Raw genomic sequence first — 15,704 nt, 5'->3', positions numbered from 1 at the left:
GCCTGGAGAGGAGGCGGCTGAGAGGTGATAGGATCGCCATCTTCAAGTACTTGAAGGGCTGTCATCTAGAGGATGGTGTGGAATTGTTTTCTGTGACCCCAGAAGGCAGGGCCAGAACCAATGGGTTGAAATTAAATCAAAAGAGTTTCCGGCTCAACATTAGGAAGAACTTCCTGACAGAGCGGTTCCTCAGTGGAACAGGCTTCCTCAGGAGGGTGGGCTCTCCTTCCTTGGAGATTTTTAAGCAGAGGCTAGATGAAGATCCTGTGAATTTGGGGTAGGTATTTGTGGGTTTCTTGCATTGTGCAGGGTGTTGATGATCCTGGAGGTCCCTTCCAACTCTATGATTCTATGACACAGCCCAAAATTGCATTTGCCTTTTTAGCCACCACATCACACTGTTGACTCATATTCAGCGTATGGCCCACTTACAGGGCTCTTCTTACAGAGCCTACTGTAAGCTCCAGGAGGATTGGTTACATCAGGGGGTGTGACCTAATATGCAAAGGCGTTCCTGCTACAAAAAAGCCCTGATTTTTGTTAACATTTGAGCTTTTTTCTGCAAACTCCGAGCTTCCCCCAAACGTGTTAAAAAAAAAAAAGTGTTATGATCTGTGCATGGCCCCATTGTACGCATTTTTAAATCCTCATTCTAAGCCATTGTTGAGAACTAGATATAATCCTGTGCATGGTCATGGTGTCATTTATATCCATAGCTGTGCGAAGAGCAAATATTTGGATTAATAAATAAGTAAGTAAGTAAGTAAGTAAATTTTTATTTATACCCCGCCCTCCCCGCCGAGGCAGGCTCAGGGCAGCTTACAGGACGATACGGAATCATTATATCATAAATGCATAAATACTGCATGAAAGGAGGAAACATTCCCACAGCAACACTTATGTAACTGTTTTAGCCTGACTCTGTCTAGCTCAGTGTTGTTTAATCTGACCGATAGAATCTACGCAAGGTATTAGGAGACACCTGCTACTGGAAGTACGTTTTGCTGAAGCCGGTGATGGATCCTAGAATCTTCTGTATTCAAACCACTTAGCTTTGTCCGGGGGTGGAATTCTAGCAGGAGCTCCTTTGCATATTAAGCCACACACCCTTGATGCAGCCAGTCCTCCTGGAGCTTACAAAAAAGAGCCTTGTAGGCTCCTGGAGGATTGGCTACATCATGGGTGTGTGGCCTAATATGCAAAGGAGCTCCTGCTAGAATTCCTCCCCTGGCTTTGTCCGTTCTGCTAACTAGATGTGAAGCTGTCTTACTGAATTAGACCCTTTGTCCATCAAGATCAGTACTGTCAACTCTGACAGCCAGCAGCTTCCAGAGTCTTAGGCAGAGGTCTTTCACCCCATCTATTACCCAATTCTTTAATTAGAGAGGCTGTGGATTGAACCTGGGACTTCCTATAGGTCAAGAGGTTGCTCTGCCATGGAGCTAAAGCTTCTATCCAGGTTTTTCACATGATCTCTTTGTATTTAGAGATCATTCATCTTCAAGTAGCAGGTGATGTGAAAGACTGAGATCCTGCTGCGTCACTACCAATTGGAGTAGACAGTACTGATCAGTGGTCTAAGAACATAAGAGAAGCCATGTTGGATCAGGTCAATGGCTCATCCAATCCAACACTCTGTGTCACCCAGTGGCCAAAAAAAACCCCCAGGTGCCATCAGGAGGTCCATCAGTGGGGCCAGGATACTAGAAGCCCTCCCACTGCGCCCCCCCCCCCCAAGCACCAAGAATACAGAGCATCACTTGCCCCAGACAGAGAGTTCCATCAATGCACTGTGGCTAGTAGCCAGTGATGGTGGAGAACTTCTGTCTTCTTCAGACTAACTTCTAGGCCGAATAGCTTGGCAGCCTCTGCAAATCAGGACCAGCCTGCACCCCAGGAAGATTATCACCCTCCCTGCATCACTGTGGGTGAATCAGTTCTGAAGACAGTCCAGCAGTTCAGCTACCTGGGGTGCATCATCTCCTCAGATGCCAAGATCGACAAGGAGATTGACAACAGGCTGGCAAAGGCAAACCGTGCATTTGGCCGACTGCACAAAAGAGTGTGGAGCAACAAGCATCTGAAAAAAGGCACAAAGATCAATGTTTACAAAGCGGTTGTGATGACAACCCTCATCTACGGCTCCGAATCGTGGGTTTTATACCGTCATCACCTGCGACTCCTTGAGCGCTTTCATCAGCGCTGCCTTCGCACCATCCTCAACATCCACTGGAGTGACTTTGTGACCAACACTGAAGTCCTCAAGAGGGCGGAGGTTACAAGCATCGAAGCACTGCTGTTGAAGACGTAGCTGCGCTGGGCAGGGCATATTTCTAGGATGGAAAACCACCGCCTTCCCAAGATTGCTCTGTACGGCGAACTTTCCACCGGCCATCGAAATAGAGGGGCACCAAAGAAGAGGTACAAGGACTCCTTGAAGAAATCCCTTGGCACGTGTCACATCAACCATCACCAGTGGTCTGACCTAGCCTCAGATCGCAAAGCATGGAGGCACACCATCCACCAGGCTGTCTCTTCCTTTGAGAACGCACGCATAGCTGGTCTTGAGGACAAAAGGAGATTGAGAAAGAATCGCACTGCTACAGTACCAACCCCAAATTAGACTTTTCCCTGCAGCCACTGTGGCCGGATCTGCCTGTCCCGCATTGGTCTTGTCAGCCACCAGCGAGCCTGCAGCAGACGTGGACTACTGCACCCTTCTTAAATCTTCGTTCGCGAAGTCAAGCCGAGAGAGAGAGAGAGAGAGTAGCCAGTGATGGACCTCTGCTCCATATGCTTATCCAGTCCCCTCTTGAAGTTGTTCATGCTTGCAGATGCCACCACCTCCCATGGCAGTGAATTCCATGTGTTAATCACCCTTCATCCGTTCTAACTCAACTGCTCAGCAATTTCATTGAATGTCCACGAGTTCTCGAATTTTGAGAAAGGGAGAAAAGGACTTCTTTCTCTACCTTCTCTATCTCTGTAGAAACCAGCTTTTTGTGTTCATGAGGTAGAGATGATGGAGAAGAACCTTTCCAGTCTGCCTCCCTTTCAGTCTATCCTCTCTCTTAAGTACAAGGAGGACTGTACTGGGGAGCAGTTGAATGTGTTCCCTTAATGTCGTGTTGCTCCTTAGAGGAAAGAATGTGATAAACTATAATTCACACTTATACTGCTCCGCTAATTAGCAGATGTTGTCGAGACACATGTTTGCAAATGAATGTGTGTGGCGGAGTCTCATGTTTACAAACATAAATCCTTTCCCACTTGTTCATACTTAATAGTCGCCCTTTTCATATGTCACATTTTCCCTCTAAGCTGCGGAGTCTTGTGAGCAAACTTTGTGAGCTACTGGCATTAACGTTGTAAGCTGCTGCATAAACTATTATGCTCCGGGACCATTTTCCCCGAGCTAAGACAAAATTGTGTGAGCTGGAGGCTAAAAATCTGTGAGCTACCTCTCGCTAACTCAGCTTAGAGAGAACCAGGAGGCCACCAGCAGGACCACATACTACCCAAAGTGGTCCCAAGATGTATGGCCACCTTTTTGTGTGAAGAGGACAGTTCTTTTTCATGTATACTCAAACTGTACATATGTGAAAGATCCATGCCTTGCCTAGTTCACAAGGGAATTGCCAACAGGCCTTGCGAAAAATGACCTGTCTCATTAATAGAAGCTGATTAAGATGTTATTAACCGCATGATTAGGGCTGCCAACTCCAGCTTGGAAAGATCCAGGAGATTTGGGGGTGGAGCCTGGGGAGAACAGGGACCTCAGTGGGGTACAATGCCATGGAGTCCACCTTCCAAAGCATCCATTTTCTCCAGGGGAACTCATCTCTGTAGTCTGGGGAGGAGCTGTAATTCTGGGGGATTCTCATGTCCTTCCTGGAGGCTGGCATCTCTATTAAGGTGATGTTATCTATGTCCATATGAAAAGATTCAGCTGCCCATTTCCACATATTAAGCTTCTGTAAAAGAGACAGTACATTCTCTTCCATAGCTGTTGGCTACCCTACAGACAGGGAACGGTGACCATGTGTATAGGCAGCATAACAAGTAGTACACATCCCCATCAGGGAGCTCTCATTACTTATAGTTGTGTGACCAGGGCTCTTTTTTGTAGAAAAAGCCCAGCAGGAATGCATTTGCATATTAGGCCATACCCCCTGATGGCGCCATTGTTTCACACAGGACTTTTTTGTAGAAGAAGCCCAGCAGGAACTCATTTGCATATTAGACCACGCTCCCTGGTGGCACCATTGTTTCACACTGGACTTTTTTGTAGAAAAAGCCCAACAGGAACTCATTTGCATATCAGGCCACATCCCCTGATAGCACTATTGTTTCACATAGGGCCTTTTGTGGGAAAAGCCCAGCAGGAACTCATTTGCCTAAAGCCACACCCCCTCATGCCACCATTGTTTCACACAGGGCTTTTTTGTAGAAGAGGCCCAGCAGGAACTCATTTGCATATTAGGCCGCACCTTCTGACACCAAGCCAGCCAGAACTGCGTTCTTGAGTGTTCCTGCTCAAAAAAAGTCCTTGTTGAGACTCATGAAAGGAACTAATTTGCTGCACATACATATTTTTTTTTAAAAAGGAAAGTGTGAGAATTGGTACTCTCCAAGGTTGAGAGGTGACAGCCATCTCCTTCTGGTGGTATTTTAGGTCCGACAGGAGAATGGATAGAAGAGCTGACCGAGAAGCCTCGAAACGTCATGGTGACTGTGCTGAGTCCCACCATGGCTTCGTTATCCTGGACCTCTTCACCAGAGACCAGCGGCAGCAACCACACCATTGTCTCCATCATGTCCTTGACATGCCAGAAACAGAAGGAGAGCCAGAGACTCGAAAAACATTATTGCACTGAGGTAAGAGACAAACAATGTTCTCTCCCTTTAATGGAGACCAGGGGAGAAAGACACAAAGACATCTTGTGGAAGTTGGTTCACTGGGGCAGGTCAAACACAATTGCGACTATTTCAAAACACTTCAGCCTGACTGCGAAGAAAATGGAGTGTGGAAATCTCAAGAAATGCCATTGCATTTTCTAGTGTTTAGGCACAGAAGTGCCTTTTGCTATTTTGTCTCAACTTTTCTAACTCCCTCATTAAGCAGAAGATTTTGATCTTTCCACTGCAGGAAAATGCTGACAGTCTTGTTCCTTTATTCAATACTGCATGCTCACAGACCAGCGGGTCATAAGCAAACACATTTGTGATGGTACAAAATAATACAATCTAAGCGAACAAATTCATTGTGGTCAGTCTTGTTCCCCTCTCCACACAGAGAGCAAGATGAGTACAGTAGACAGACTTTTGAGCTTGACTGTATACAGGGGTGGAATTCTCGCAGGCACTCCTTTGCATGTTAGGCCACACACCCCTGATGTAGCCAATCCTCCAAGAGCTTACAGGGCTCTTTTTTGTAAGCTCTTGGAGGATTGGCTACATCATGGAGGTGTGGCCTAATATGCAAATAAGTGCCTGCTAGAATTCCATTGCTGATTGTATACCATGTATTCAGAGTGGGGCGGAGAGAGTGGAAAAGAACTCAGAATGTGTAAGAAAAAGAAGCAGGTCTATGTCCACCTCGAGTTGGACTTTAGTTCACTCCAGAGTTCTTGCAGATCGCTGCGGCAAACTGGCTGAAACAGTTTGACAGCTCTTTCTCAAATGTCATTGGATAGTATGGCCCAAGGCTTTTTTTGTTTTGTAGTAGGAGCTCCTTTGCATTTTAGGCCACACACCCCTGATATAGCCAATCCTTCTGGAGCTTACAGTGGATCCTGTACTAAGAGCCCTGTAGGCTCTTGGAGGATTGGCTACATCAAGGGGGTGTGGCCAAATATGCAAAGGAGTTCCTGCTACAAAAAAGCCCTGGGATGGCCAATTCTTGTCTCTTCTCCTCCTTTACTACACACGCTCTTTCTCTTTGATGTAGGTGAATATGAGCAGCAACATCATTGAAAACCTGGTCCCCGGCGCCCAGTACCAAGTCGTGATTTATTTGCGGAAAGGACCACTGGTCGGGCCCCCTTCCGATCCTGTTACGTTTGCCATCGGTAAACTGCTAATGCATATTCCCACTGATGCTGTGAACGGAACGTGAGACCAAAAGTTGGGTTAATATATTTTCTGCCTGAGCAGTGTACTGACAGCAGACATCTAATATAGACTCTTTTTATACTGGAGGAAAGACGGCGGTCTGTGCGCAACTGATTATAATAACGAAAGGAGTTATTGCTTAGATTAGGGGTGCAAAAATCTCTCTTTTTTGGAAAGGGGAATCCTGTTGTCACCTGAGGGCATGTTGATATCCTACATATTCTCACCCCGTTTAGTTGTTTAGTCCCACTTAATCACCCCCAGATCCACGAGGACTAGAAAATCGTTTTACAAATAAAATATGACAGCAGATTCCTCTGATATTCCTTTGTTGGCGCAATGAACCCACAGATGTATGGAGCCCTGGATGTGTGGCATAGCGATGACCAGGGCTTTTTTTGAGCAGGGTCACAGTTCTGGCTGGCTTGGCACCAGAAGGCGTGGCCTAATATGCAAATGATTTCCTGCTGGGCTTTTTCTACAAAGAAACCCCTTGCCGATGGCAGAGCATGTGCTAAGATTTCCAAAATAATTCCGCTTGCAGTTGGCCATGTCTACCCTTTTGTTTCAGGCAAGTCAGGGGGGTTGCTGGAGCGCATGATACCCCCTTCCAAGTTAATGGCATGACAGAGGGCAATCCTGTGTTAATGCTATGGATGGGACAGTGCAGTTGCTGACATCGCAGTGGTGCTTGTTCCTCAAGACAGATTGCAGAGGCCGGTTGTACTTTTGGAGGTTTTGTGCTGCAGTTTTGTACCACTGCCGGTACAAATTTAGAAGGTCCCAAGATAGACTTGCAAGTCAAATGTAAAACAGCTCCATCTTGCTTTGCAAGATTCCATCTGGTGTTCGTACGCTCTAGGGAATTGGAGCATTTAAATAGGGCTCAGAGCACCAGATCCTGCCAGACATTTTTATGAGTCGTCCTGCATTTCTTTGCCTGCCCTGCCTCTTTCCTCAAGGAGAGTCAAGACAGGAAAAGGGGCTAAACTTCCAACTTGCTGTGAACTTGGAATTTTCTTTCAATAGATCTGCCCTTTTGAACTTCCGGCATCTAACAGGCAATGACAACGTTTGTGAAAATTTCAGACTATTGCTCTGAATGCACAGCACCGAACATATAAAACAGCCTAATATTGCATGGTCCATTGAAATCCTTGTTGTCTGCTCTGATTGCTAGCGGCTCTCCAGGATCTAAGGCAGAGCAAAACCTTACCCAGCAGTTACAGCTCAGGATAGTTAGCAGGAGATGCCAGGGACTGAACCCAGGTTAGGCTGGCCATTTGCTAGGTGAGACCCCTCCAGTCATTGCTCTGGCAAACAGAGGGTGCGGAATGAGGGGGCCACAACAACAGGACATCATTTCCAGCTGTGTACCAGGAAGTGATGTCGCCGTGTTGGTGGGCGCTCTAGCATTCACTTGGAATTCTATGATTTTACCATAGAGTTTGGAGTTAAATGCTAGAGCACACATAGACACAGTGACATCACTTCTAGTTACATTGCTTGAAATGATGTCATGACATTGTGGGATGTTTTTACACTGAGTCTAAGTAACCCTAACTTGGGACCTTCAGAGTTTGCTTTACCTCTGAGCCTTTGTCCTGGGTCAGTTTTTACAGGGATATTTGCATTCTGTGTACGTAGGCTTGAATAAAAAAATACCGTCCCTTTTCTGTTTATGAAAATATTAATGGCTTCCCATTTCTGGTTTTTAGTGCCCACTGGGATCAAGGACCTAACTCTTTATCCTTTGGGGCCCACCACTGTGGTCCTCAGCTGGAACAGGCCGTATCTCGGTGTCTTCCGGAAGTACATCGTAGAAATGTTTTATTTCAACCCCTCAACGATGACCTCTGAGTGGATGACATATTACGAAATAGCAGCCACAGTCTCTTTAACTTCATCAGTGGTAAAGTGTCCATCTTACTTTTCGTTACAAACCCTTTACAATCCAGCTTATGGGAACAGATGAAGAAGCATTTTAAAAAATACAAAGCAGAATTCTTTCCAATGTGTCTCAATATCTGGTTCAGAAGAACCAGATAAACCAGGCTTCTCTGTGGCCTATGTATGAGGGAAAGTGACCCGGAAGTGACATCATCACATCAGTGACATGGGGGTGACACTCTGGTATTTAGGCAAAAACTTTTATGGTGGAAGACAAATTCACCATAGAGTTTTTGCCCAAATACCAGAGTGTTGCCCTGATGTTGCTGCGTGATGATGTCACTTCTGGGTCATGTCAGAGGTGACACAGACATATTACCACAACTTTGGATGGGCCTCCTTCCCATTCCCAGTTAAATCCCCCCATTCCCTGCTGGTTGTCAGGAGAGACCTGGTAACCCTAAATGAGAATCAGAGCAGCTAATGCTCCCTCCAGTTTGATGTAGTGGTTAAATGTGCGGACTCTTATCTGGGAGAACCGGGTTTGATTCCCCACTCCTTCACTTGCAGCTGCTGGAATGGCCTTGGGTCAGCCATAGCTCTTGCAAGAAAGTATGTCCTTGAAAGGGCAGCTTCTGGGAGAGCCCTCTCAGCCCCACCCACCTCACAGGGTGTCTGTTGTGAGGGGAGAAGATATAGGAGATTGTGAGCCACTCTGAGTCTCTGATTCAGAGAGAAGGGTGGGATATTAATCTTCATTTTCTTTCTTCTCCTTCCTTATTCCTTTGGCTTCTTTAAACACAGCAAGATGCACATTTCTAACAGGGTGTGAGAGTTCTGAAAGGCCTATAGGAGATGTGCAGTTTACGATATGTTTTCTAAAGATGCTGGGGAAAATGAGGAGGAATGAATGTGTGATTCCAGGGTAGGGGCTGAGGGAGAGGAAGCAACAAGGTATAGATAGGCTGCCACCCTCCAGAATCTGCTGGCTCACCAGCTCACCTCGCCTCATTAAAGAAAAACCCTCCTTCCATATAGGAACGACATCATTTGGTGCTTAAAGGTAATCCCCTGTGAAAGCACCGAGTCGTTACGGACCCATGGGGTGATGTCGCATCACAACGTTTTCTTGGCAGACTTTTTACGGGGTGGTTTGCCATTGCCTTCCCCTGTCATGTGCACTTTCCCCCCAGCAGCAAGCTGGGTACTCGTTTTACCGACCTCGGAAGGATGGAAGGCTGAGTCAACCTTGAGCCGGCTACCTGAACCCAGCTTTCGCCGGGATAGAACTCAGGTCATGAGCAGAGCTTGGACTGCAGTACTGCAGCTGACCACTCTGCACCATTGGGCTTTGCACAGTACTTGGCGCTAATTTACACTGCACAAAAGGCAAGTGTTTGCCATCTCTGGGAAGAACTCTACGGGAGTGAAAACGCAGGTCTTCTGCCAAAAAGAGCAGCTGCGTGTCCTCCCTCTCACTCTGACCTCATGCCCCGATGTCCTAACTCTGGGCATCTCTCTGCCCACACCACTAGGTGGCGCTGGGGTTGCAAAAAGAGAATGAGGTAAATGCTTATAGTAGCCGAGCTAGACCCTAGCAAGATGTACTTATTACAGGAAGAGGAACTTGACACAAGGCTGCTGTTTTCATGGGTATCCCCATGTTGGTGCACCATTATTTATTTATTATTATTTATTACGTTAAGCTTATATCCCGCCCTCTCCGCAAGCGGACTCAGGGTGGCTCACAACATCACATTACTTCCATTAAAAACCAATAAAACATATAAAACATAATTACATACTTAAATTATTTAAAACGTTTCATGATGCTGTATTAATACAGTACAGTATAGCGGTTCTGAAAGTTCGATGGTGACCATCGGTACTCTGCATGGTGCTCTATATGATGTCCAGTGGCAGCTCTCTCTCGGTTAAATGTCGAAGGCCTGTTGGAACAATTCGGTCTTACAGGCCCTGCGGAATGTAGACAAATCCTGCAGGGCCCTTATGGCCTCTGGGAGAGTGTTCCAGAGTTCTGGTGCTGCCACCGAGAAGGCCCTGGCTCACGCAACCTGGCTTCTTTTGGTCCAGGGATGGACAGTAGATTTTTCATCTTTGAACGCAGTGCTTTCTGGGGAATATGCGGAGAAAGGCGGTCCCGCAGATAGACAGGTCCCTGACCATAAAGGGCTTTAAAGGTCAACACCAACACCTTGAAACGAACTCGGAACACAACAGGAAGCCAGTGCAGCTCTTTCAGCACTGGCTGAATGTGCTCCCATCGAGGGAGTCTCATTAACAGCCGCGCCGCAGTGTTCTGCACTAGCTGTAGTCTCCGGGTTAGCATCAAGGGTAGCCCCATGTAGAGAGCGTTACAGTGACCTATTCTTGAGGTGACTGTAGCATGGATCATCATTGCTAAGTCGTTGTGCTTCAGGAACAGGGCCAGCTGCCGTGCCCGCCGAAGGTGGAAAAAGGCGGATCTAACTGTGGCCGCTACCTGGGCCTCCATTGTAAGGGAGGACTTAAGGAGCATGCCCAAGCCCCTGACTTTAGGGGCCGGTATTAATGGCACCCTGTCAAGAGTCGGCAGATGAACCCCTCCCCCTGGACCACCCTGGCTCAGATAGAGAACCTCCGTCTTTGTCGGATTCAATTTCAGTCAGCTCAACCTGAGCCACGAAGCCACGGCTTGAAGGGCCAGGTCTAGATTTTCTGGGGTACATTCAGACTGGCCGCCCATCAATAGATAGAGCTGGGTGTCATCTGCATATTGATGACAACCCAGTCCATACCTCCTGACAATCTGGGCCTGGGGGCGCATATAGATATTAAATAGCATCGGGGATAGGACTGCTCCCTGTGGCACTCCACAACTGAGAGAGTGCCCTTGGGATGCTTCCTCCCCTATCATCACCCTTTGTCCCTGATCTTGGAGAAAGGAGGTCAACCACTGTAAGGCGGACCCCTGAATCCCCACATTGGCAAGGCGGCTAGTCAGTAGCTAATGGTCAACCGTATCAAAAGCAGCTGACAGATCTAATAACAACAGCACCGCTGAGCCACCCCGATCCAGATGTCGCATGAGGTCATCTATGAGAGCGACCAGAACCGTCTCCGTCATGTGGTTCATTAGCCTGATCTTGTATCTCAAAAGCAGGGTCAGCCCTGTCTAGCACTTGGTTGGGAGGCCACAAGAAAGTCCAGGGTTGCTATGCAGAAACACGCAACAACAAAGCACTTCTTTTCCTCTCTTTCTTTGAAAACCCCACGGGGCCGCCTTATGTCAACTGCTATTTGACAGCACTTTTCACCACTTGTCTCAATCTATTAAAGATCAGGAGAGAAAAAGACAGCAACAAAGTCAGGTTTTTTGGTCAAAACCAAGCCCTTAACATCGCTGTGGATCCCACTTCTTCAGGTGCTGATACTGAATTCCTGTTGTTCTAAATGTTTTAGAGAATAGGCAACCTGTTACCCGCCTGGTATTATAACTTTCGAGTGACGATGGTGACGTGGGGAGACCCTGAACTGAGTTGTTGCGACAGTTCCACCATCAGCTTCATAACAGGTAAATAGAGACACGGTGAGTCAAAGACAATTTTAAAATGTTTATAGCTTCCTGAGTCCTTCAGAGAATTACAGTGAACTGGCTGCAGCTGAAAAGTGGTCTGTTCGTCTATGGCTGTCCCACCCAGTTACTTTATTTTATATATAATCAGAGCTTTTTTTGTAGCAGGAACTGCTTTGCATATTAGGCCACACACCCCTGATGTAGCCAATCCTCCTGGAGCTTCCAGGGCTCTTCTTCCAGGGCCTACTGTAAGCTGTTGGAGAACTGGCTACATCAGGGGTGTGTGGCCTAAAATGCAAAGGAGTTCCTGCTACAAAAAAAGCCCCACTCTCAAAGAGCTCCAGCAGGCCAAGACATGCCTTGCACAATGACATCACCTGGAAGTTACATTATCACACCAGGCACATCACGTGCATGCAGCACTCTAGCAATCGGGTAAAAAACTCTATGGTGCCATAGAGTTTTTACTGAATTGCTAGAGCATCATGCGCGCAACGTGTCCGGTGCAATAATGTCACTTCCAGGTGACATCATCATGCTGTGTGTGCGAAAGTCCCCCATCTGGAGCCAGGTAAGGCTTGGCAACCCTAATAAGCAGAGGACAGGAAGTGCAAGTTATATGTACCTCCTGTTGCTCCTTTCTAGTCAAAACATCCAAAGCTCCTCGTATCCTCTTTGAAGTCTGTACAGGATCAATGAGGGAAAAAGAAAATCCCCCAGAGTTCTATTTTTTAGGGCTGCCATCTCTGGCTTGGGAGATACCTGTAGATTTTGGAGGTGGAGTCTAGAGAGGGTGGGGTCAACTGTAGTACCAGAAAATCTCCAGGCCCCACCTGGATGCTGGCAACCCTATTTTCTTAGTATTGGCCATGTATGGTACCCATATATGGACGCACACACAAAAAGAACATCTGGCAGCCCTGAAAACACCAGATGGATGGCATTCAATGCTTTTTGGCCATTAATACAATTTCCCTCATAGCTCTGTGACAATCATTTTTATGCATTGTTTGTCTTCAGAGCAGCTTGCGCTGTGTGAAGGTAATGTGCTTGTTGTAGCTCTCCCGAGAGCGAATAAAAAACAGATGTTCAAATGTGCGTGTGAAGGAATCGTGACAGATTACTTCAGTAGCATGTCTTCAGAAGCTGCAGTAGAATTCCAGCTGACTTTTTTACAAGCTTCCAGTCAGAAGAGCTCCTAACTAAGTGAGCAGAAATGTGTTTTTCCAAGAGGGAAAAAAAAGCCCACAGGAAGAGATTTCAAAGGGCCTTTTTGAGGGAGCAAGCGTTTGTGTTTCTTGTTCTTTTAAAAAATAATCACACTTGATAGGGTTGCCAACTTCCAAGTGGTGGCTGGAGATCTCCTGGGATTACAGCAGATCTCCAACAGAGATCAATTTTGGCTGGAGAAAATGGCTGCTTTAGAAGAGGGGGACTCTTTGGCATTATACCACTCTGAATACCCTCCCCTCCCCAAACCCTGCACTCTTCAGTCTCCACCCCCAACATCAGTTATTTCCCATCCCAGACTTATCAACCCTACTTGGGGATCAACTGGTCTCACTGGAGAGATATTAGATTCCCCCATTGTGTAGTTTAGATTCAAAAAGAAGCCATACAGGCCGGATATGGAGTTCTTAAGTGTTTCCTCTTTGAAGAAACTGTGATCAAGACTGTCCCAGTGGTTTTTGGCTGTAGTGGGGAAAACAGATGGAAACAACAGAAATGTCTTTTTGAATTTCCCTATTACCAGGCTAACAGCAGCTGAGGGGGCAGTTTCAGTTGGAGGACAGATGCAGGAGAACATGTTAACATCTCCACCCATACTGAGGCACTGATCAGTATCGTCTCCACTGCAGATGCTCTTTGAGACCAAATTTCATGCCAGAGGTTGTCAACTCTGAGTTGGAAAAGGTTTTTGGGATGGAGCCTGAGGAGAGCACGTTTTGAGGAGGGGGGGGGGACTTCAGTGAGGTGAAATGCCATAGAGTCCACCTCCCAAAAGTGTCCATTTTCTCCAAGGGAACTGATCTGTGTCACCTGGAGACCAGTTGTAATTCTGTAATTCTGGGAGCTCTCCAGGGACCACCTGAAGGTTGGCAGCCATCCTGATTATGGATCCTTAAATGTTAGCTTTAGTTTGAACATTGGGCTGAGATGAATCTCTCTCCGCATTGCAAGGAAAGATCAATAGTAATGGACAGGATATTTTTCAGAAATATCGCTCTAATGTATAGATGGATTGCTATAAATCTTTGAATTAGATATATTATTAGTAGTATTAGTACTACTATTATTAGTAATAATAGATATATTATTATATATCTTTCTTACTTCATTTATGTTGGGTTTTTGTTATTATTATTTCTCTTCCTCTCTTTTTTACATTATTATTATTAATTATTATTAGTTTTCATTGGATTTGGGATTATATCAGACAGTGCTTCTATGTCATTAATTTAATTTAATTTAATTTTTCCATTTCTACCCCGCCGTATCCCGCAAGTGGGCTCAGGGCGGCTTGCAACATTAAAACCATATTAAAACGAATCACTTCAAAAACATCATAACCACAGAAATGTTGCTCATATTCAAGAGCAACAATCAGTACAACAAACCACACAACATCGTGTAGGCTGGAAGCTTTCAACACAGCTTGAGCACCTTGATGGTTGGGTGCTGGGGAAGCAATGTGTTTCGAGTATGAGTCCTTGTTTAGTAATTTAGGTTACATGAAGTGGATTTTCATTTTTGAAGTCATTGTTATATTGCATTTTCCAGCAGAGTATAATATTTATTGCGTTTATATGCTCAGTACTCTCTATTGGATGTTGCTTAAATGATTCTTCATTTTAATGATCTGTATTGTCGATATAACATAATAAAGTATTTGAAAAAAAAAGAGATACCACTTCTGCTCTTCATACTGAGGAAATGTTGATAAGCTTTTGAGAAACGCCAAATTTCAAAAACCACACTTTGTTTACAAATGACGCACCGCCCTTCTAAATGGCTTTCTGGCAAACCTCTCTGAGGCACTTGGTTTCGTTTCCTTTTTGCCTGTTCGTAGAGCACTTCACTTGTTTTATTGTTCGCTAGATTCATTCTGTGTCGCCTTTTTTTTTTCCCCTTCTGCATGACTTGAGGTGAGCTTTCAGTAAGCCATCTTGGTACATATCAAACGGTGAGGTCAGGCAAGTGGGAAATGCGATGACAATTCGTGCTTCCAGACAGATATAATAGAGCAACCATGACATCTTGTGGTTAAACATAGTCCTGGAACCCTAATTTGATGGCTGCTCAGAGCCAAACAGCGACATGTAGCATTCACGAGTACTTCATGCATTCATGTGGTTGGTTTGTGGTTAAGTTTGTATCTGGAGCTGTGTAAGTGGGTTGTGTCATAACCTGACAGACTCTATCAATATTTAAATGGTGACCACAACTTAATTTTAAGTTTAAAAAACAGACCAAACCATCAAATTTCATTTTTTTTGTCCAGTTTTTTTGCTCCTGAAGGTGGCAATGGATTTTTTTTTTGGGGGGGGGGGGAGGAGAGGTACTCAACACATAACTGAGCTTAGTTAGCAGAACTGTTTTCCTGAGGTATCAGACTGTCTCCCCTCATGACTTGATATGACTTACAATATAGGACTGCTATGCTAAGCTGTTTCTCCATATAAGTTTTGAACAATATTTCTGGAGATTTGTTATCAAACTCTTGGGCTGAGGATACAGCTAGACAGGGGCATTTCTTTTCCTTTCTCTCTTTTTTTTTGTAGCAGGAGCTCCTTTGCATATTAGGCCACACACCCCTGATGTAGCCAATCCTCCAGGAGCTTACAGGGCTCTTCGTACAGGGCCTACTGCAAGCTCTTGGAGGATTGGCTACATCAGGGGTGTGTGGCCTAATATGCAAAGGAGTTCCTGCTACCAAAAAAAGCCCTGCAGCTAGTACAGCCTCGTGGATGAGACTGCTATAGGGTTGCCAGGTCCTCCCTGGCAACCAGCTGGGAATGGGGGTAGGGTTGCCAGATCAAGGTCAGGAAACTCAAGGAGATTTGGGAGTGGAGTCTAGAGAGGACAGGGACCTCAGTGGGGCCCAATGTATGGCCCCCAGAGC

General features: G+C 45.9%; 1 protein-coding gene across 2 annotated transcripts in view; it reads left to right on the top strand.

Annotated features, from left to right (window-relative positions):
* Positions 1-15,704, top strand: part of PTPRO (protein tyrosine phosphatase receptor type O) — a 258,979-nt gene that overhangs the window by 166,158 nt on the left and 77,117 nt on the right. The window contains exons 7-10 of one of the 2 annotated variants that reach the window (XM_060245875.1): positions 4,676-4,878; positions 5,951-6,071; positions 7,833-8,026; positions 11,467-11,578. In XM_060245875.1, the coding sequence (XP_060101858.1) occupies positions 4,676-4,878; positions 5,951-6,071; positions 7,833-8,026; positions 11,467-11,578 (630 nt within the window). Of the gene's footprint in view, positions 1-4,675; positions 4,879-5,950; positions 6,072-7,832; positions 8,027-11,465; positions 11,579-15,704 lie in introns of those variants that run through there. The other variant, XM_060245876.1, reaches the window with a different exon arrangement.

This window comes from Heteronotia binoei, chromosome 8, assembly GCF_032191835.1.
Source record: "Heteronotia binoei isolate CCM8104 ecotype False Entrance Well chromosome 8, APGP_CSIRO_Hbin_v1, whole genome shotgun sequence".
Taxonomy (NCBI): Eukaryota; Metazoa; Chordata; class Lepidosauria; order Squamata; family Gekkonidae; genus Heteronotia; species Heteronotia binoei.
Note: the sequence above shows the minus strand (reverse complement) of the source record. Positions and strands in the feature narration are given on the sequence as shown.